Source organism: Trichomycterus rosablanca, chromosome 7 (assembly GCF_030014385.1).
Source record: "Trichomycterus rosablanca isolate fTriRos1 chromosome 7, fTriRos1.hap1, whole genome shotgun sequence".
Taxonomy (NCBI): domain Eukaryota; kingdom Metazoa; phylum Chordata; class Actinopteri; order Siluriformes; family Trichomycteridae; genus Trichomycterus; species Trichomycterus rosablanca.
Window position 1 is genome coordinate 33,611,701 of NC_085994.1, and position 21,152 is coordinate 33,632,852.

Sequence of the window (21,152 nt, forward strand, 5' to 3'; positions counted from 1 at the left end):
ACTGTTAGGTGCACTGTTTGTATTTTGTTAGTTTTTTTCATTAAGATAAGTGCAGTTTTTCTCCCAAAGTCTCTAGAGACACGGTGCAACGAGTCGTGTTGACAGTGAAAAATGCCGTAGTGGCTTAAAGGAGAGAAAGTATAGCAGCGCAACGTTAACTATGCAATCCATCCCAGATGGAACCCCACATTTTAAATTCACTGCGTCATTTCTTATATAACCGAACTGGAGGAGGGTGGATAATGTGCAGTGTTGCTTACCCAAGTGTGTCGTTCCAAACAGCAGAGAGCCATTTCGAACTGGCTGCTGCAGTAATAAAAATCCTCCTAGTCAGGCATAGTAACGCTGCAGCATGGTGTTTCAGCCGGTTGTCTTGATGCTGCATGGCTCCAGGGTTCTGGAAAACTCATTTTTGAAGACCTCGCTGTTCTTACAGTCAATTGTAAAGGATTTAGATCATTGTTTAAACAGACTGGTAAAATTGTATGTTTGGAACCTACCTTGAGAACGTTCAGCCCAGTGAGAAAGTGCCCTCCGGTGCCCAGACTTGTAAAGGTCAGCCTTTCTCAACACTGGTAATAATCAAATACACTATATTGCCAAAAGTATTCGCTCGTGAACTTGAGTGACTCCCATTTTTAATCCATAGGGTTTAATATGATGTCGGCCCACCCTTTGCAGCTATAACAGCTTCAACTCTTCTGAGAAGGCTTTCCACAAGGTTTAGGAGTGTGTTTATGGGAATTTTTGACCATTCTTCCAGAAGCACATTTGTGAGGTCAGACGCTGATGCTGGACGAGAACGCCGCCCTAATTCATCCCATAACATTAAAACCACCTCCTTGTTTCTACACTGACTGTGAATTTTTTCAGCTACACTTACCATATAGAAGCACTTTGTAGTTCTACAATTACTGACTGTAGTCCATCTATTTCTCTACATACTTTTTTACCTGCTTTCACCCTGTTCTTCAATGGTCAGGACCCCCACAGGACCACTACAGAGCAGGTATTATTTGGGTGGTGGATCATTCTCAGCACTGCATTGACACTGACATGGTGGTGTTAGCTATTGCCCCTTGGTGTCAACAACCTTCTGTTTCAAGTGGTTATAGTGGCTCTTAAATACAGTCCACTGTCCTTACTACGTCTGTCTGTGGGTAATTACAAGGCTGTCGTCTTAATTATATTAATAATAGCATTACAGATTTTAAAGTATAGGGTTGTTATGATTGTGCTTTATGTTTCTTGCTGATTAACTCAATGTCTTAGACCCAAAGCCAAATTGAAACAAGCACAAAGAGCCAAATGAAAGCAGCTTGCTATATATATATATATATATATATATATATATATATATATATATATATATATATATATATACGTATATATATAATGGAATGAATACTCTGTTGCATGCTGCTGAATCAGGGAGCTAATTCAAAAATACAGTATGTATAAAGAGCCGTGCCATATTGTTGGCTCCAGTCCAACAAAAGATGTGGAATCAATTTAATCTTGTAGGCATTTTGGAGTCGCGTGTGTGTTATGAGTTGTGGAGACAACAAGATTAAGGTTGTAGCAGAAAAAACAGCAGGTGATTCTTCACATAGTAACAGGTTAACTCCTTCCCATCCGAACCGAATGTGTTTTATAAATGTAAGAAGTAATAAAATGCAAAATACATAAAACATTAATTTAAAGCTCATTTATTCTTTGCTCAAGGCTGTAACAGGGATTTTAATGCAAATGTGAGATCATAAATATCATCCATGTTTTTTCCAATTGAAGTCATACTTTGAGGAGAGCAAGACTGACACAAGCCCCCTCCGGACACGTGTGCAGTAGCCGACTGCATCTTTTCACCACGAGACGAGCTTTGTGTACAGAGAGCCACACCCTGATCAGCATTATTCCTCAACTCTGTTCAGACGCCATCAATCAGCCAGCAGATGTCGTAATTGCACCAGTTATGAGAGAGTCCCTCAATTGTTGTTCGTGTAGGCGCCCAGCCCAGCCGGATGGCAGAGCTGAGATTTGATACGATGTATTTAAAAATCCCAGCTCTGGGGGAGGGGGGGAATACCAGGGGGGGAATACCAGAGGGGTTTCCTTGTAAATGATGCAATTATGACCTTACGACCTCTGCTGGCTAGTTGGGGGATAATGGAATCAAGGCGTGACTCTCGGTGCACAAAGCTGATCCGCATATGAACTCGCCTTGTGCAGGTGTTGGAAGGGGGCATTTGTTAGTCACGGCTCTCCTCGGTCTGAGTGGAGGTCGACATCTGTAAAGAGCCAGGTGGTTGGATGGGACTAGATTGAGGGGTGGGGGGAAAATTACATTACCACATATGTCTCTACGTTAGGGACCGGTAAAGCCAGATGTGTTGACATAATCAATAAATGTTATATATACTGTATATATATTTTTTATTTATAATCACAAATATTGTTGCGCCTCTATTACATATGAACGATACATTCTGAAAATATTCCCCTACCTGTTACGTAAAGGCCAGTAATTCTCCTTGGTGAACAAACAATGCAAGGGATTCTGTAACAAACTGTAGCCTAGTGGTTAAGGTACTAGACTAGTAATCGGAAGGTTGCTGGTTCAAGCCCACTGCCAGGTTGCTGCTTTTGGGCCCTTGAGCAAGGCCCTTAACCCTCAATTGCTCAGACATTATACTGTCACTGTAATGTAAGTCGCTTTGGACAAACAATGCAAAGTTACTCCTAGGGAGAGTCTGAAAAGTGATCACATGGATTTGTAATGTGATGCTTTATAGCAGCGTTCTTTAAACCCTGGGTGGGTCGCGAGCCAAAAAACATGGGTTGCAAAATTAAATGACAGGCACATAAACATGAAATGAACTTGCCCACGTATGCCCCCATGTGGAGGCTTTACGTTTTATCTTGTGAACCACAATGGGACCAGATTGCCACCATTTTTATTAATAAAGTATTTTACGCATTGTGTTTTGTTTTGATGCATTGACTTCATTGATGAGTTGCATCCTTGACCCACCAGACACTACTTTACATTACACTTAAATGTGTTATGTTGTCCTGACCATTGAAGAACAGCATGAAAGGGGGTAACAAAGCATGCAGAGAAACAGATGGACTACAGTCAGTAATTGTAGAACTACAAAGTGCTTCTATATGGTAAGTGGAGCTGATAAAATAACCAGTGAGTGTAGAAACAAGGAGGTGGATTTAATGTCATGGCTGATCAGTGTATATGCCATTATAACCGCAAAGGCAGAGTCAACTCCATAATAATGCTCCTAGATTTTGAATGGGATGAATAAACAAGCTCATGTACACAACAAGGTGTCCATGTACATTTGCCTCTAGTGTATTTACTACAGTAAATGGTATTGAAGTTGCAGGATGACATGGGTGCAATATCACACTGTTGCTAGGGAGAAGTCTCCGACTAATAAGATGCACACACACACGCACACACACACACACACACACAAACACACACTGATCCTCAGCTCTTATGAGAGTGTTCTTTATTGATTCTGTGCAGATGTATTTGAACGTTTATTAAATCTCATTCTTTTTATCTCTCTCGCTTTGCTTTGCTGGGCTAAATGTAACCCGGCATTTAAAGACACACAAACTAGCACTAAAATCCTTCAGGTTGGAGAAGACAGAACCAAGAATCATACACACATTTAAAATACACTTATGTAAACAGCATTATGTGCAGTGTGTGTGTATGCAGCAACCCTGTGATCAACATGGGCATATACACTGATCAGGCATAACATTATGACCACCTTCCTAATATTGTGTTGGTCCCCCTTGGACTCCACTAGACCCCTGAAGGTGTGCTGTAGTATCTGGTACCAAGATGTTAGCAGCAGATCCTTTTACTCCTGTAAGTTGTTAGGTGGGGTCTCCATGGATCTGACTTCTTTGTCCAGCACATCACACAGATGCTCGATTGGTTTGAGATCTGAGGAATTTGAAGGCCATGTCAAGACCCTGTCTTACCACTGTTCCTTCCTTGGACCGGGAACATCCCACAAGAGCTGCAGTTTTGGAGATGCTCTGACCCAGTCGTCTAGCCATCACAATTTGGCATTTGTCAAATTCGCTCAAATCCTTACGCTCGCCCATTTTTCATGCTTATAACACATCAGCTTTGAGGATAAAATGTTCACTTGGTGCCTAATATATACCACCCACTAACAGGTGTCGTGATGAAGAGATAATCAGTGTTATTCACTTCACCAGTCATAATGTTATGCCTGGTCGGTATATATATATAAAAAAGATATATAATATATATAAAAGAGAAATAGTTACCAATAAGTTTGTAAATATGTGCTTACAGGGGATGGGAACCCCAAGGAGAGCAGCCCATTCATTAACAGCAGTAGCAGCATTGATGTTGAGAAGAGCCAGCAGTATGATGGGAAGCACATGGCCCTGTTTGAGGTAATCTATCACTCTTTAAATTTGAACCCTCACTGTAGTGACACACTCCCACCTCTATTTTAATATAAAAGTAATTACATGATTTTCATGTGAACTCAGATTGGTGTCCAACTCCTTTACATTTGTATGTGTGTGTGTGTGTGTGTGTGTGTGTGTTTTGTAGGAGGAAATGGACACAAGTCCCATGGTGTCATCTCTACTCAGCAGCCTTGCCAACTATTCCAACCTACCACAGGGCAGCAAAGAGCACGAAGAGGCGGAGAACAATGAAGGCGCCCGCAAGAAAGCAGTTCAGGTACGCACACACACACACACACACACACACACACATACGTACAAACACATTCACATACACACACATTCGTACAAACACATTCACATACATACACACATACATTCACAAACACACATATAAACACACATACATACACATTTTTACAAACACACATATACATACACAAACATGCACACACACACAAACATACACATACTCACAAATTAACACACACACACACACACAAGCACATTTACATACACACACATATATACAAAGATACGCACATACACACGCTCACACACACGCATACTCACAAGCACACTTACATACACACACACACATACATACTCACAAACATACAGTATATACACACACACACACACACACACACTTCCATACTCACAGGCACATTTACATACACACACACATAGATACTCACAAACATATGCACATACACACAAACATATACAAGCACACACACATACATACTTACAAGCACATTTACATACACACACATACATACTCACAAACATACGCACATACACACAAACATACACAGGCGCACACACATCCCTACTCACAGGCACATTTACATACACACACATACATACTCACAAACATATGCACATACACACAAACTAACACATGCACACACACACATACATACTCACAAGCACATTTACATACACACACACTCACAAACATACGCACATACACACAAACATAAACACATGCACACACATACATACTCACAAGCACATTTACACACACACACACACACATGTATATACACACACATACATACTCACAAGCACATTCACATACACACACATACATACTCACATACACACGCACACAAACACACACATACACACTCAAACACATTTACATAAACATACAAACACAAACATACACACAAACAAACACATTCACATACACACTAAACATACACACATACATATACAAACACACACATATACATACAAACACAGTACATGCACACACATACACATACATACTCATAAACATACTGTACATACACACGGAGCTGAAATTCTGAACTCCTCGGTTCGAAACTCTGCATTGCCACCGGTCGGCTGGGTGCCAACTAGCAAGCATAATAGGCAGTGCCTGCAGCAGACATGTTTCTGCTAGGGTGGGATGACCGGACTATGTGGGTGGGGTCTTCAAACGCAGTGTAAGGACCCTGATTAGCAGATAGAGAGGTGGGAAGGGGTTCCGCTAAGGGCTGCGTGCAGGTCGGGGGAGGTGTAAGCAGCAATATACCCTCCTTGACTGCAATCAGGGATCCCTCAGCAGCGGAAGACAAAAACTTCTGCTAAAATAGCAGAAAATGCAGAAATAAAAAACAATACACACACACTACAAACAAACATACACACATAATAACTAACACATTCACATACACAAACACACATATACACATACATACTCACCAACACATTTACATACACACATACATACAAACATATGCACACACATACAGTACATACCCATACAAACTCATACATGCACACAAGCATACATAGACACACATACACACGTACAAACACACATCATGTTAAACCACTACAATGATATACTTCTTAATTAGTTTCTTAATGCGAGTACTTTCGTTTTTGACGTGTTAGCTCATTTCCTAATCATTCCATTGAGATGCTTTCTTCACAGCAGGTAGTATGTGCTTACTGATTAATATTTTTGATCTGACAGGCTCCCCGGATGGGCACTGTGATGGGGGTGTATCTGCCCTGTATGCAGAATATCCTGGGTGTAATTCTGTTTCTCAGGATGACGTGGCTGGTGGGTGTCGGAGGCGTCCTCGGCACCTTTCTGATCGTCTTCATGTGCTGCTCCACGGTCTGTCACCCTATACCTAAATCATTTCTTACATACACTATATGGTAAAAAGTATTTAGACACCTAGCCTTTTGTAAAAAGGGGTTCTGAATGGCTCTTCTATACATTCCAGCATTGTGTAGCTCACACTGTGCAGTTTTTTACTGAAACTTGGTCATAGAGGCGCTCATTCAGTTCTGTTCCTAATTTTGTGGCTTTATTTTTAGGATGAACGTCCCTGTCATTAGATTTGAGACTGCTCCTTAAAAGAATAACAACTTTTCCAATTTTTGTGTCGATCAACCATAAATTGTTATCTAATAATCACAAATTAGGGGCGGTCTGGGTCCTTTCTGTGTGGAGTTTGCATGTTCTCCCTGTGTTTGTTAGGGTTTCCTCCGGGAGCTCTGGTTTCCACCCACAGTCCAAAAACATGCAGTCAGGTTAATTGGAGACACTGAATTGCCCGATAGGTGAATGTGTGTGTGTATGTGTGTCTCCCCTGTGATGGACCGGTGTGCCGCCCAGGGTGTTACTGTGTGCCTTGTGCCCACTGAAAAAAATGGGATAGGCTCCAGCACCCCCCTTATGATTGCATAAGAAGTTAAGAAAATGAATAAATGAATAATCACAAATTACTGTTAAGGTCTTTGTATGTGGTGTTTTCGTTATTTTGTCCATCTTTTATACAGTATTTGCACATTATTCAATGTCTATCAATGTCTTTATTCCAGACTATGCTGACAGCCATTTCCATGAGTGCCATAGCTACAAATGGAGTAGTGCCAGGTAAGCACAACCTAATGCCCCTTGTCTGGCTGGCTGTGTTTATGTTCACCCTGAGGATGAATGTCCTTGTCTTCTTTATGGTTGGTTAGCCGCAGTACGCTGTCCCTCACTGAGCTGACATCAGCTTCTGTCTTTTCACAGGACATATGTATTGATTTATATTCTCCAAATTTAGTCATTGCCAATTCTCCTATTGCAGAGTGCTGAGACTATCACCAGGCACCTCAGGCATGCATGCAGTCAGTGGCTACATATATAGTGCAGGCGCCTTGAGCAGACAACAGTTGTACAGCGCTGATGAAACCCTGTCAACTGCCCTCCCTCAGCCAAATGTGCCTGTTTGGTTCCCTGGCTAGGTTGATTTACATTTACATTGTCTGCATTTGGCTGACACTTTTATCCAAAGTGACAGTACTGTGACAGTATACAGTATTATCTAAGCAATTGAGAGTTAAGGACCCATAAGTGGCAACCTGACAGTGGTGGGGTTTGAACCAGTGACCTTTTGATTGCTAGTCCGGTGCCTTAACTGCTGGGCTTTAACTGCCCTTAGTTTTTTTGCATTTTCCCCCAATTTTAGTCCTATCTAGTCATATCCAACTACCTGATTGCATTACGCTTCCACTCTACTGATGCTGACCTCTACTCTGACTGAGGAGAGCCGTGACTAACACACACGCTCCTCCAACACATGTGCAGTAGCTGGCTGCTTGTTTTTACCTGGAGAAGGCGAGTTCATATGGGGATTAGTCTTATGTACGAAGAGTCACGCCCTTGTCTCCATTAGCCGAGGTCGTAATTGCATCCGGCAATCCGACCCAACGTACAAGCTGATCATTGTCTGTGTAGGCGCCCAGCCTGCCGGTAGCAGAGCTGAGATAGAGCTCACAAGTTTGAGATGCCAGCTCTGGTGTGCTAGGGTGTTTTACCGCTGTGCCACCTGAGCACCTTGATTTCTAGCCTAATTTGTAGACAGAAAGACAAGTCGCCAGCTATAGTCAATTATAACTAATAACAAGAAATTCGAATGCCATGCACGATAAATAACATCTAAGTTAAATCAATCTGAGTATATTTCTGACCCACATTTGTCCCTAAAACCCCACAATAAAATAATTTAGACATAGAAACAGAACACTTGCAGAAATTACAACAATCCCAAGACCGTCATGACTTGCATGAATAGCAAAATAAATATGTAAATATTCTCCTTTACCCACACATATCAATAAACATGTGCATCTGTTTCAGCTGGTGGTTCGTACTACATGATCTCCCGTTCGCTGGGGCCAGAGTTTGGTGGAGCAGTGGGCATCTGTTTCTACCTGGGTACCACCTTTGCCGGGGCCATGTATATACTAGGCTGCATTGAGATTCTGCTGGTACTGACACCAATTGCACCTTTGTGACAAGTCCTCTAGCACTGTTTGCACAATTTTATTCTGTCATACTTTGTTAGTTAGTTATTGTGCTTACTGGGCCTTATTTAGAGTCAGCATAGCAACCTAATCTAACAAGTTAAGTTTAACAGATATGTAGATGTACACAGATCAGCCATAACATTATGACCACCTCCTTGTTTCTACACTCACTGTCCCTTTTATCAGCTCTACTTACCATATAGAAGCAATTTGTAGTTCTACTGACTGTAGTCCATCTGTTTCTCTGCATGCTTTGTTAGCCCCCTTTTATGCTGTTCTTCAATGGTCAGGACCCCCACAGGACCACTACAGAGTAGGTATTATTTAGGTGGTGGATTATTCTGAGCACTGCAGTGACACTGACATCGACACTGACATGGCGGTGTGTTAGTGTGTGTTGTGCTGGTATGAGTGGATACAACACAGCAGCGCTGCTGGAGTTTTTAAATACCGTGTCCACTCACTGTCCACTCTATTAGACACTCCAACCTAGTTGGACCACCTTGTAGATGTATAGTCAGAGACGATCGCTCATCTTTTGCTGCTGTTTGAGTTGGTCATCTTCTAGACCTTCATCAGTGGTCACAGGACACTGCCCATGGGGCGCTGTTGGCTGGATATTTTTGGTTGGTGGACTATTCTCAGTCCAGCAGTGACAGTGAGATGTTTAAAAACTCCTTCAGCATGGCTGTGTCTGATCCACTTATACCAGCACAACACACACTAACACACCACCACCATGTCAGTGTCACTGCAGTGCTGAGAATGATCCAACACCCAAATAATACCTGCTCTGTGGTGGTCCTGACCATTAAAGAACATGGTGAAAGCAGGCTAATAAGGTATGTAGAGAAATAGATGGACTACAGTCAGTAATTGTAGAACTACAAAGTGCTTCTATATGGTAAGTGGAGCTGATAAAAAGAGAGGAGGTGGTTTTGATGTTATGGCTGATCAGTGTATGTACAAACTGTTAATCATGAATAGCTTAGCTCTGAATACCAATGTGCCACCTTTTGGTTTTGGTATTAACCTTCTACTGTGTCCACATATTTTACCCCTTAATTAAATTACAGCTACGATGGTGAATATAAATATTAACTTTTTAACCTTATTTGTTTTGTAGATCTACTTAGCTCCGCAGGCTGCTATATTTCAGATCGAGGGTCTGGAGGGAGCAGAAGCTGAAGCGGGCATGCTCAACAACATGCGTGCATATGGCTCCATTGTACTTTTCTTGATGTCGCTGGTGGTCTTTGTTGGAGTGAAGTATGTCAACAAGCTGGCCCTGGTGTTCCTCGCGTGCGTCATTCTCTCCATCCTGGCTGTTTACGCAGGAGTGATCAAAACCGCCTTCGACCCACCAGACTTCCCGTAAGTTGTTTTAGTATTAAAGATGACTTTATAATTTTAGCAGGGTTGTGTACACTGCGTTTAAATGTAAATTTGTTTACTGTGTAGGGTATGTGTCCTGGGAAATCGAACCCTGATCTCCAAAGGCCTAGACATCTGCGCTAAAACTATTGAGCAGGGCAATGGAACACTCACAACCAAGCTCTGGAGACTCTTTTGTGACTCTGAGTTCCTGAATGCCACTTGTGATGAGTACTTTACCAACAACAATGTTTCTCAGGTGCAGGGCATTCCTGGCATCACCAGTGGCATCCTGGCAGGTAAGAGAGCTGTGTGAAGATGTAGTGTTTAAAATTAAACAATCAGCTCCATTATTTAAAGCAGAGTTTAGATCTGGAGAGCTGTTTAGACTTACACCGATCAGGCATAACATTATGTCCACCTCCTTGTTTCTACACTGTCCATTTTATCAGCTCCACACAGCACACAAGATAAGACACACAGCAGCGCTGATGGAGTTTGTAAACACCGCACTTTCACTGCTGGACTGAGAATAGTCCACCAACAGCAACAGCACCCCAGCCAACAGCACCCCGTGGCCAGCGTCCTGTGACCACTGATGAAGGTCTAGAAGATGACCAACTCAAACAGCAGCAATAGATGAGCGATCATCTCTGACTTTACATTTACAAGGTGGACCAGCTAGGTAGGAGTGTCTAATAGAGTGGAAAGTGAGTGGACACGGTATTTAAAAACTCCAGCAGTGCTGCTGTGTCTGATCCACTCATACCAGCACAACACACACTAACTGCAGTGCTGAGAATGATCCACCACCTGCTCTGTGGTGGTCCTGTGGGGGTCCTGACCATTAAAGAACAGGGTGAAAGCAGGCTAAAAAAGTATGTAGAGATACAGATGGACTATAGTCAGTAATTGTAGAACTACAAAGTGCTTCTATATGGTAAGTGGAGCTGATAAAATGGACAGTGAGTGTAGAAACAAGGAGGTGGTTTTAATGTTATGGCTGATCAGTGTATAAATCCTTATTTTATTCAGTGGGGGTTAATATTTTCAATAGCAATGATGTCTTAAAGATCAAGATGATGAATCTTGATGAAACCTGTATTCACATTTTTGGCAGAGGCACACAGGTTTTTATTTACAGTCTCTTGGCATTTTATGAAGGGCATGATGATGATGATGATGATGATGTTGTCAGTAAGATTTTTTGACTTATCTAACTTTAGAGTGTAGATCCAGCATCCAGTAAACTTTAGCTGTGTGAAAGAAATGTCTTTCAAACAAGGTGTCTTAGTATATATTTAATTATATTTTATACACTCCTATAAACTCGTGTAAGAAATACTAAATGTAATAACTTATTAAAATCATGGAACATGGTATTCCATGTAGGTAATAAAGGAACGGGTATATGTATATATAAAGGGGTATAAAGTGGTATAAATGATTCATTAAAAAGTAGATAAATTTAGTATAATGAGCATGAAACATGAAATCTTGCTTGTTTAATTTTTTAATGCACATACGTAGATAAATTAATCTTGTTTCCTCATTCTTGTCTTTAACAGAGAACCTCTTTAGCTCCTTCCTTATAAAGAACAATATCCTGGAGAAGCGAGGTCTGTCATCTGTGGTCAACCATGACGCTCCAATAACCAACTCTAACCGTTATGTGCTGGCCGACATCACCAGCTTCTTCACCCTACTGGTGGGCATCTACTTCCCCTCCGTTACAGGTTAGTACTGTATTACTTACCAATCACTGACAGAAAATCATTTTCGTCACACATATTTAATAAAATAGCACAAAGGAGAAGTATTGAATGTTTTATCTTATTAGTAAAGCCCTGCCTAATTCACAGCCGTGAAATGCACCGTTGGCTGGGTAATATGCAATTTGCTGTAAAATGAAAAATGTAAGGTTTGTGTTCAGCAATTTAACATTTTTTATTTGCGTAGCGTTCAAGTGCCTCACGTTTACTGGTTAATTTGCACTATGAGGCGGTCCTAGCAATCCTACAGCAATTCAGTTAGTAATTGGTTAGTCAGAATGTCTAAGATGTTGAACTAAAAACACGACTCTGGTAACTTAGTTTGGAACTCTCCCAACTGATTCTGTGGACGCAGAGGGGGTGTGTCAAAACACGGATGAGAATTTTCGTATTTGAGACAAAACCTCTTTGCACTGTCACTGGATGTTTTAGGCCTACATTTAACTGTTAAGCTAGGCTGTGCTGTGTATTGTAGCTTTCATTCATTCAATCATTTAATTTATGAGTGTTATCTGTTTCTCTGCATGCTTTGTTAGCCCCCTTTCATGCTGTTCTTCAATGGTCAGGACCCCCACAGGACCACTACAGAGCAGGTATTATTTGGGTGGTGGATCATTCTCAGCACTGCAGTTACACTGACATGGTGGTGGTGTGTTAGTGTGTGTTGTGCTGGTATGAGTGGATCAGACACATCAGCGCTGATGGAGTTTTTAAACACCGCACTGTCACTGCTGGACTGAGAATAGTCCACCAACCAAAAATATCCAGCCAACAGCACCCCGTGGGCAGCGTCCTGTGACCACTGATGAAGCAGCAATAGATGAGTGATCATCTCTGACTTTACATCTACAAGGTGGACCAACTAGGTAGGAGTGTCTAATAGAGTGGACAGTGAGTGGACACGGTATTTAAAAACTCCATCAGCACTGCTGTGTCTGATCCAGCACAACACACACTAACACACCACCACCATGTCAGTGTCACTGCAGTGCTGAGAATGATCCAAGTAACACCCAAATAATACCTGCTCTGTGGTGGTCCTGTGGGGGTCCTGACCATTGAAGAACAGCATAAAAGGGGGCTAACAAAGCATGTAGAGAAACAGATGGACTACAGTCAGTAATTGTAGAACTACAAAGTGCTTCTATATGGTAAGTGGAGCTGATAAAATGGACAGTGAGTGTAGAAACAAGGAGGTGGTTTTAATGTTATGGCTGATCAGTGGATGTTAATTCTTAAACTGATGCCTGCAACCTATTTCAAACAAGTAAAAGCAAGTCAAAATATGGCTAAATGTGCCAGCTACCAGTTGCCAAAACACAGGTAATCCAGCTTGGCCTAACTTATATAAGGTAGCTGGCCAACAAAATGTGTGTGTGTGTGAGCGTTTATGGTCTAAAGGCTGAACATCATGTGTTGACAGCAGTGAACAGCAGAAGTATGATTGAACCAACACTGCATCAGCACAAATCCACAAATGTACAGCGCAGATTTCCTGACCTCGGTCAGTCACACACATGTAAACACACAACAGAGGAAACTTCCATGGATAAACAGTATAAATAAGGCCCTACTTAATTCACGGACTGTGAAATTCAAATTTTAAAGTTTGTGTTTAGCAATTCACATAACGTTCAAGTGCCTCGCATTTACTGGCTATGAGGTGGTCCTAGCAATCCTACAGTAATTCAGTTAGCGATCGGTTAGTGAAAATGTCCAAGATGTCGAGTGTAAAGTTGCTAAAGACACTACTTTGGTAAATGAGTAAATGAGTCAAAACAAGGAAATATGAAAATTATGAAATAATTTGAAATGAAAATAATTATTTTCATTTCAATAATTATTTTCATTTTGAAATGAAATATGAAATAATAATTCTGTCTTAAATATGAAAATTTTCATATTTAAGACAGAACCGCCTCGCACCATCGCTGGATGTTCTAGGTTTACATTCAATCGTTACGATAGGCTGTGCTGTATATTGTACTATTATATATCACTTGTATTATAAGTGATATAACTCAGTATCAGTATAAATGAAATTGAATTGATGTCCAAACAGTTCTGCAGAGGAAATTCTGGATGATTTGGTGCTTAAGGGTGTGTTGTTTATGTTGCAGGTATCATGGCTGGCTCTAACCGCTCCGGTGACCTGCAGGACGCTCAGAAATCCATCCCTATTGGCACCATCCTGGCCATCTTGACCACCTCTTTCATATGTATCCTTTACTTATAATTCTGCAGTCATTTTAGCTTCGTCTACTGGCCTGATATTATTGAATCATACGACTACTGCTTTATGATTTGCTGAATGTTTTCATGGTGTGATGGTGAATTAGACATGTTCTCCTGAGCTCTGGTTATACAGACATGTCCTCTGTAGTTCTGTTCGGATCATGTGTGGACGGAGTGGTGCTGAGAGACAAGTGAGTGTACTTTTCAGAGGCAGATTTTATATTTAGTGCACTTCTCATTTTTAATCCAGTTTCTATATCACATTCCAAGACTATCATTTTTTTTATATCCAGATTTGACATTCATATAATTTTTTCATTACTTTTTATATTTATTAAATGTTCGCATTCAGATCCTGTTCATCTCAGATCACTCAGATTCAGACTTAATCTGATAATATTCTTATTATACAATGCACAGGTTTGGAGAAGGTGTCAATGGTAACCTGGTGATTGGTACGTTAGCATGGCCCTCTCCATGGGTCATCGTGTTCGGTTCGTTCTTCTCCACCTGTGGGGCAGGGCTTCAGAGTTTGACGGGAGCGCCCCGCCTCTTACAGGCCATTTCTCGGGATGGGATTATCCCCTTTCTTAGGGTGAGTGTAAATGTGAAAATATGTCTATTTTAATTTAGATAGGCATAACATTAAAACCACCTCCTTGTTTCTACACTTACTGTCCATTTTATCAGCTCCACTTACCATATAGAAGCACTGTAGTTCTACAATTACTGAGTGTAGTCCATCTATTTTTTTTACATACATTTTTAACCTGCTTTCACCCTGTTCTTCAATGGTCAGGACCCCCACAGGACCACCACAGAGCAGGTATTATATAGGTGGCGGATCATTATCAGCACTGCAGTGACACTGACATGGTGGTGGTGTGTTAGTGTGTGTTGTGCTGGAGTGGATAAAACACAGAAATTCACTGCTGGACTGAGAATAGTCCACCAATTAAAAATATCCAGCCAACAGTGTCCCGTGGGCAGCGTCCTGTGACCGCTGATGAAAGTCTAGAAGATGACCAACTCAAACAGCAGCAATAGATGAGCGACCGTCTCTGACTTTACATCTACAAGGTGGACTAACTAGGTAGGAGTGTCTAATAGAGTGGACAGTGAGTGGACACAGTATTTGAAAACTCCATGTCAGTGTCACTGCAGTGCTGAGAATGATCCACCACCTAAATAATACCTGCTCTGTTGTGGTCCTGTGGGGGTCCCGACCATTAAAGCATGTATGTAGAGTAACAGATGGACTACAGTCAGTAATTGTAGAACTACAAAGTGCTTCTTTATGGTAAGTGGAGCTGATAATATGGACAGAGAGTGTAGAAACAAGGAGGTGGTTTAAATGTTATGGCTGATCAGTGTATTTGACAGATTCTAGCTAAATATTGTGTGTTTTTGGCAGGTGTTTGGTCATGGAAAGGCTAACGGTGAGCCCACGTGGGCTCTACTCCTGACAGTGTGTATATGTGAGATTGGTATTCTTATTGCCTCTCTGGATGCTGTAGCACCTATTCTTTCCATGTGCGTAAGATGTATTAATGTATTATGTATTACCTAAAGTGACATAAATTATGCATTAAATGTGTTAGCTGTAACAATTAATTATTGTTTTATCTATTAGGTAAATTGCTGTATAACACACTAACCTTTGTCTTATATGTTTTGATTTTTTACTATGCTTCTTTTTGCACAGGTTTTTCTTAATGTGCTACATGTTCGTGAACCTGGCCTGTGCTCTGCAGACCCTCCTCAGAACACCAAACTGGAGACCTCGCTTTAAATACTACCACTGGTTTGTACAACCTTAAACAATTATTATTAGCATTATCTTACAGACACATTAGGAGCCCAACTTACCAAATAGAATATATAAATGATAGTTATATAATAAATAAAGGTAGATAATAAATAATAAAAAATAAAAATACAACAATTGTTCCTTTAGTGAAATAAAAATGAATCATAGCTGTATTTCCATGCAGTATTAAATATAATAATCAGATCATTCATCTGAAATAGAGCCCATCAGTTCCCATCAATCTAAATTACTTTATTGGCAGCCCGTTCAGGGTGTATTCCAGCCAAGTGTTTCCATGTGGCACTGGACCCAGCAAGGCTCTGATTCAGATGAATCAGTTAATCAATGATGCCTTTTTATAGTGAGATATTGTACACACTACAAAATGCCTTACATTAACTCTTTAAAGCCATAAAGTTTTTAAACTGGAATGTTTATTTGACCTTCTGTAAAATACAAAAAGCCCTGCGATGGACTGGTGTTACTGTGTGCCTTGCGCCCATTGAAAAGCTGGGATAGCAGCCGCTCAGGTGGCTCAGCGGTAAAAACACACGCTGGAACCAGAGCTGGGATCTTGAATACATCGTATCGAATCTCAGATCTGCCTTGCCGGCTGAGGCTGAGCGGCCACATGAACAACGATTGGCCTGTTGTTTATATGGGCGGAACTAAGCCGGATAGGGTCTCTCTCTCTCATGACTGGTGCAATTACGACTTCTGCTGGCTGATTGATGGCGCCTGCACAGAGATGAGAAAAGAGTGCTCTTAGGGTGTGTCCCTCCATACACGCAGCTAGGCTGCACTGCACTCGTCAAAGTGTAGGTGATAAGATGCATACGGCATGCTGCCCACGTGTCGGAGGGGGCGTGGGTTAGCTTTGTTCTCCTCAATCAGAGCAGAGATTGGTGGAAAGGAAGCATGATGCAATGGGGCAATTGGACGCGCTAAAAAGGGAGAAAAAGGGGATAAAATGCACAAAGAAAATATATTTAAAAAAAAGAAAAGCTGGGATAGGCTCCAGCATCCCCCACCCCCACCGCGACCCTAATTGGAAACCCGGATAAGAAAATGAATGAATGAATTAATTAATTAATAAAATACAAAAAAAGAAATTAAATAAGAGTTTGCATATATAAGTTTTGTTTTGTATCATATTTGATCTCTCAACAAAAGGTCCTCTGGTGCATGCAGTACATGAGTACAAAGTCACCAGGGGCAGAAGACAAGTATCACATTGTACACATCAAGTTTTCCAGGAAAAACAATATACATACTGATGGTGTAGAGGTCTCTAAAACTCATGTATCAAATATGATACGCTTGGCGTTATAGGGTTAAGTGACTGTAATTAGGCTGCAACTACCCAACCATGCAAACTGTTTATTTGGAAACTTGATTCAAATTGATTTGAGCTTTGAAGAAGAAGAACCTTTATTGTCATTATATGTACAACGGAATTTAGTGTGACACTCCAAAAAAGATGAAAAAAATAAGTATTTCCATAACATCTGGATATTTACAAAGGATAAATCAGTACAACTAAAGTATGGGTGGCAAAAATACATATAATAAATTAAGGGTATGTGTGTATAAAGTGACTGTGCTCAGATTAGGATATTTAAATGGGTGAAAACAGTACAGTACACTCTGAGAAGTAAAGCTGTAAAGCTACTGTAGGAATTGCAAGAAAGATTATGAGTAAGTGTGTGTGTGTAGAAGGTGAAGTGTGTGTGATCTCTTATGAGTTCTTTTTGTTCTTTGTTCAGGGCTCTGTCTTTCCTGGGTATGAGCTTATGCCTGTCCCTGATGTTCATCTGCTCCTGGTACTATGCCATCGTGGCCATGGGCATCGCTGGCTGCATCTACAAATATATCGAGTTTTGTGGGTAAGCAGAACTCCCGGGAACGCGAACAGCGCATCAAATCCTCGACGCACACAGAATAAGTCTCTTACTTGACATTGTGCTATTATTAGCTTTGTTTTAACGGCCGCCAGCCGGATCAATACGCTGTGCACTGTGATTTAACGCTATTCACTGTGATGTAGAATCACTGGCCCGTGCACAGTATGAGATGCCACAATATAGAAAAATGCTAGTACTGTACCACCCTTGATCCTTTCTGTTTCAGGGCGGAGAAAGAATGGGGTGATGGGATCCGTGGCATCTCTCTGAGCGCTGCCCGTTATGCTCTGATGAGGCTGGAGGAAGGACCGCCACACACCAAGAACTGGAGGTTAGCACCACACACAACCCCAACAGACATGTAGCAACGTAATTGGAATCTAACTGTCACCTTTACGTTGTTTTACAATCTCAGCTCTGCTACCGGTTGGCTGGGCGCCCCTAGCAGGCACAACTGGCAGTGCCTGCAGCAGACAAAATTGGCCACTAAGTCTGCTGGGTGGGGAAAAACCAGAATAAGAAGAGGGTGGGGTCTTTGACACTCTGTAAGGAACTTGGTTAGTAGCCTGAGGCATCTGTACAGAAGTGGAGGAACGTGGAGATCAGTGTGTGACTCTTCATGTGCTAGACTGGCCTCCTGCACAAATCCATCAATGTGCAGGGAATAATTAGGGGTCGGTGGACTGCGCATGCACTAGAAGGAGCATGGGTCAGGTGAATATACCCTCCTCGCATGCGATTGGGGCCCCCCGCAGTGGCTATGCAAAAATTGGGAGAGAAAGGGAGAAAATGCAAGTCATTTTTACCTGCAGAATTGCCACTTACTTGATGTTTTTTCCTCTCTTTAATCAATCTCTGTTTGGGTTGATTATACCTCTCGCTCTCTGTCTCCCCAGGCCCCAGATCTTGGTTCTTGTAGGGTTGGATAGCGAGCAGAATGTGGAGCAGCCTCGTCTACTCTCGCTGACCAATCAGCTAAAAGCGGGTAAAGGCTTGACCCTGGTTGGTGCCTGTATTGAGGGCACATACTTAAACAACAACCCAGAGGCACAGAAAGCAGAACAGGTGCACACACACACACACACACACACACACACACACACACACACACACACACACACTTACATGCAATACAGTTTTATAAATGAGTGGTTTCCAACCTTAGCTTAGGAGCTATTGAGACTGTGGGCAGTTGTAGCCTAGTGGTTAAGGAACTGGACTAGTAATCAAAAGGTCACCGGTTCAAGCCCCACCACTGCCACCAGCAAAGCCCTTAACCCTCAATTGCTTAGACAATATACTGTCACAGTACTGTAAGTTGCTTTGGACAAAAGAGTCTGCTAAATGCCGGAATGTAAATGTAAATTTACAAAGGCGTAGAGATGAACCTGCCACCAGAGAACCTTAGGGAGCGAGAGGGAAAGTAAGGGTGTAAGAGCTCTTGAAGACAAGCCATAACATTAAAACCATTTCCTTGTTTCTACACTCACTGTCCATTTTATCAGCTCCACTTACCATATAGGAGCACTTTGTAATTCTACAATTACTGACTGCAGTCCATCTGTTTCTCTGCATGCTTTTTTTTTGCCTGCTTTTACCCTGTTCTTCAATGGTCAGGACCCCCACAGGACCACTACAGAGCAGGTATTATTTAGGTGGTGGATCATTCTCAGCACTGCAGTTACACTGACATGGTGGTGTGTTAGTGTGTGTTGTGCTGGTATGAGATGGATCAGACACAGCAGCGCTGCTGGAGTTTTTAAATCTACTCTACCTGGTTGGTCCACCTTGTAGATGTAAAGTCAGAGACGACATAGACGCTCATCTATTGCTGCTGTTTGAGTTGGTCATCATGTAGACCTTCATCCGTGGTCACAGGACGCTGCCTACGGGGCGCTGTTGGCTGGATATTTTTGGTTGGTGGACTATTCTCAGTCCAGCAGTGACAGTGAGGTGTTTAAAAACTCCAGCACAACACACACTAACACACCACCACCATGTCAGTGTCACTGCAGTGCTGAGAATGATCCACCACCTAAATAATACCTGCTCTGTGGTGGATGTACATAAAATGAGCCATTTGGTTCTTCTAGGTTGGATTTAAACTGGAGCTACAGTCTAAGAGGTCTGATTATTTATTGCTTACAAATGATTGGCTGTTAATACTGAAGGTTGGCATCTTGAACCTTATGAGCAACTTTTAATATTTTAATAACCAGGGACTCTTATAAATAATACAAATAATAATAATAATAATTAATAAATGACACAAACACACAAAGCTTTATTGCTTTTCCCTCTCAGTCAGTTATGTTCAGTTGTGTTTGGGAGCTTGAGAGAAAGGGAGCCTCGGAATCTTGTGATGTCATCACCCAGCCATATTATTATGACATCACCACCTGAGCTCAGTATTGCTCATTTGGAAACTGTGCATCGTGCTGTTAACACTGTTTTATGAGAACTGTTCGACAAATTATGGCAAAACGAAACAAAATCCATCCACTGCCACCTTCAACATCTAAGGAAGGGCAGCAAGAGGTGAAGGACAAGAAGGAAAGCAGACGTCTGGTCGCTCTGGTCAAGCCCTTTCAGAGGCTGAAGGCGGCTCTTCTAAAACGAGGCCCCAAATCCAGAGACGACACTACCAGCTCATCTGCTGAACCTTCTAATGAGACCCAGAATGAAGAGACTCAGCCAGACTCCTCTGACAATGTGAAATCTGCTTGGGGTTCATCATCCAGAACCAGCACACACATTGAGGAGAAAATCACTGAAGAAGATCTGGCTCCGATGTCTTTGACGGCTCTTTGCAGACAAACCTCAGGTTTAACTGAGGGGAGAGTCGATGACGTCTGTAAAGTCCGTCTCGCTATATTCTGGGAGCAGTTTTACTGAGGACTGTCATCTGGAGAGCTTCTCTCTTCATTTTCCAGAGGCAGATCAGTTTTTACTAATGAAATGATGAAATGAGAATGATCTTGAGCTGATAACTGTAGAGTCGTCATCCTCCAGTATCAGTTTCATTGATGATAACACAACCAATTCAGCGCTGACCCTTCTATCTCTGAAGAAAGACCACACTACACATGACATCTGGAGGTTTTAAAATATAAGGAGCTACCAGGGCAGATTCGGCAGTTCAATCAGCCAGGTCTAAGTCATCAGATGGCAAATGACCCACTCAGCCAGGTGGTGTCAGACGTCTGTTGAAAAAATCTCCCTGTGCCAGCTCAGCTTCCTCAGATGTGC

The 21,152-nt window shown here is 41.8% G+C and overlaps 1 protein-coding gene across 1 annotated transcript in view; it reads left to right on the forward strand.

Moving 5' to 3' along the window:
* The window catches only part of slc12a5b (solute carrier family 12 member 5b), a 57,224-nt gene that overhangs the window by 26,977 nt on the left and 9,095 nt on the right, over positions 1 to 21,152 (forward strand). The window contains exons 2-17 of the mRNA XM_062998599.1: positions 4,358 to 4,461; positions 4,625 to 4,756; positions 6,473 to 6,619; positions 7,333 to 7,387; positions 8,639 to 8,769; positions 9,935 to 10,182; positions 10,270 to 10,481; positions 11,751 to 11,918; positions 14,075 to 14,173; positions 14,323 to 14,380; positions 14,610 to 14,784; positions 15,604 to 15,722; positions 15,895 to 15,993; positions 17,766 to 17,885; positions 18,130 to 18,234; positions 18,800 to 18,968. Of these exons, the coding sequence (XP_062854669.1) occupies positions 4,358 to 4,461; positions 4,625 to 4,756; positions 6,473 to 6,619; positions 7,333 to 7,387; positions 8,639 to 8,769; positions 9,935 to 10,182; positions 10,270 to 10,481; positions 11,751 to 11,918; positions 14,075 to 14,173; positions 14,323 to 14,380; positions 14,610 to 14,784; positions 15,604 to 15,722; positions 15,895 to 15,993; positions 17,766 to 17,885; positions 18,130 to 18,234; positions 18,800 to 18,968 (2,141 nt within the window). The remainder of the gene's footprint in view (positions 1 to 4,357; positions 4,462 to 4,624; positions 4,757 to 6,472; positions 6,620 to 7,332; positions 7,388 to 8,638; positions 8,770 to 9,934; positions 10,183 to 10,269; positions 10,482 to 11,750; positions 11,919 to 14,074; positions 14,174 to 14,322; positions 14,381 to 14,609; positions 14,785 to 15,603; positions 15,723 to 15,894; positions 15,994 to 17,765; positions 17,886 to 18,129; positions 18,235 to 18,799; positions 18,969 to 21,152) is intronic.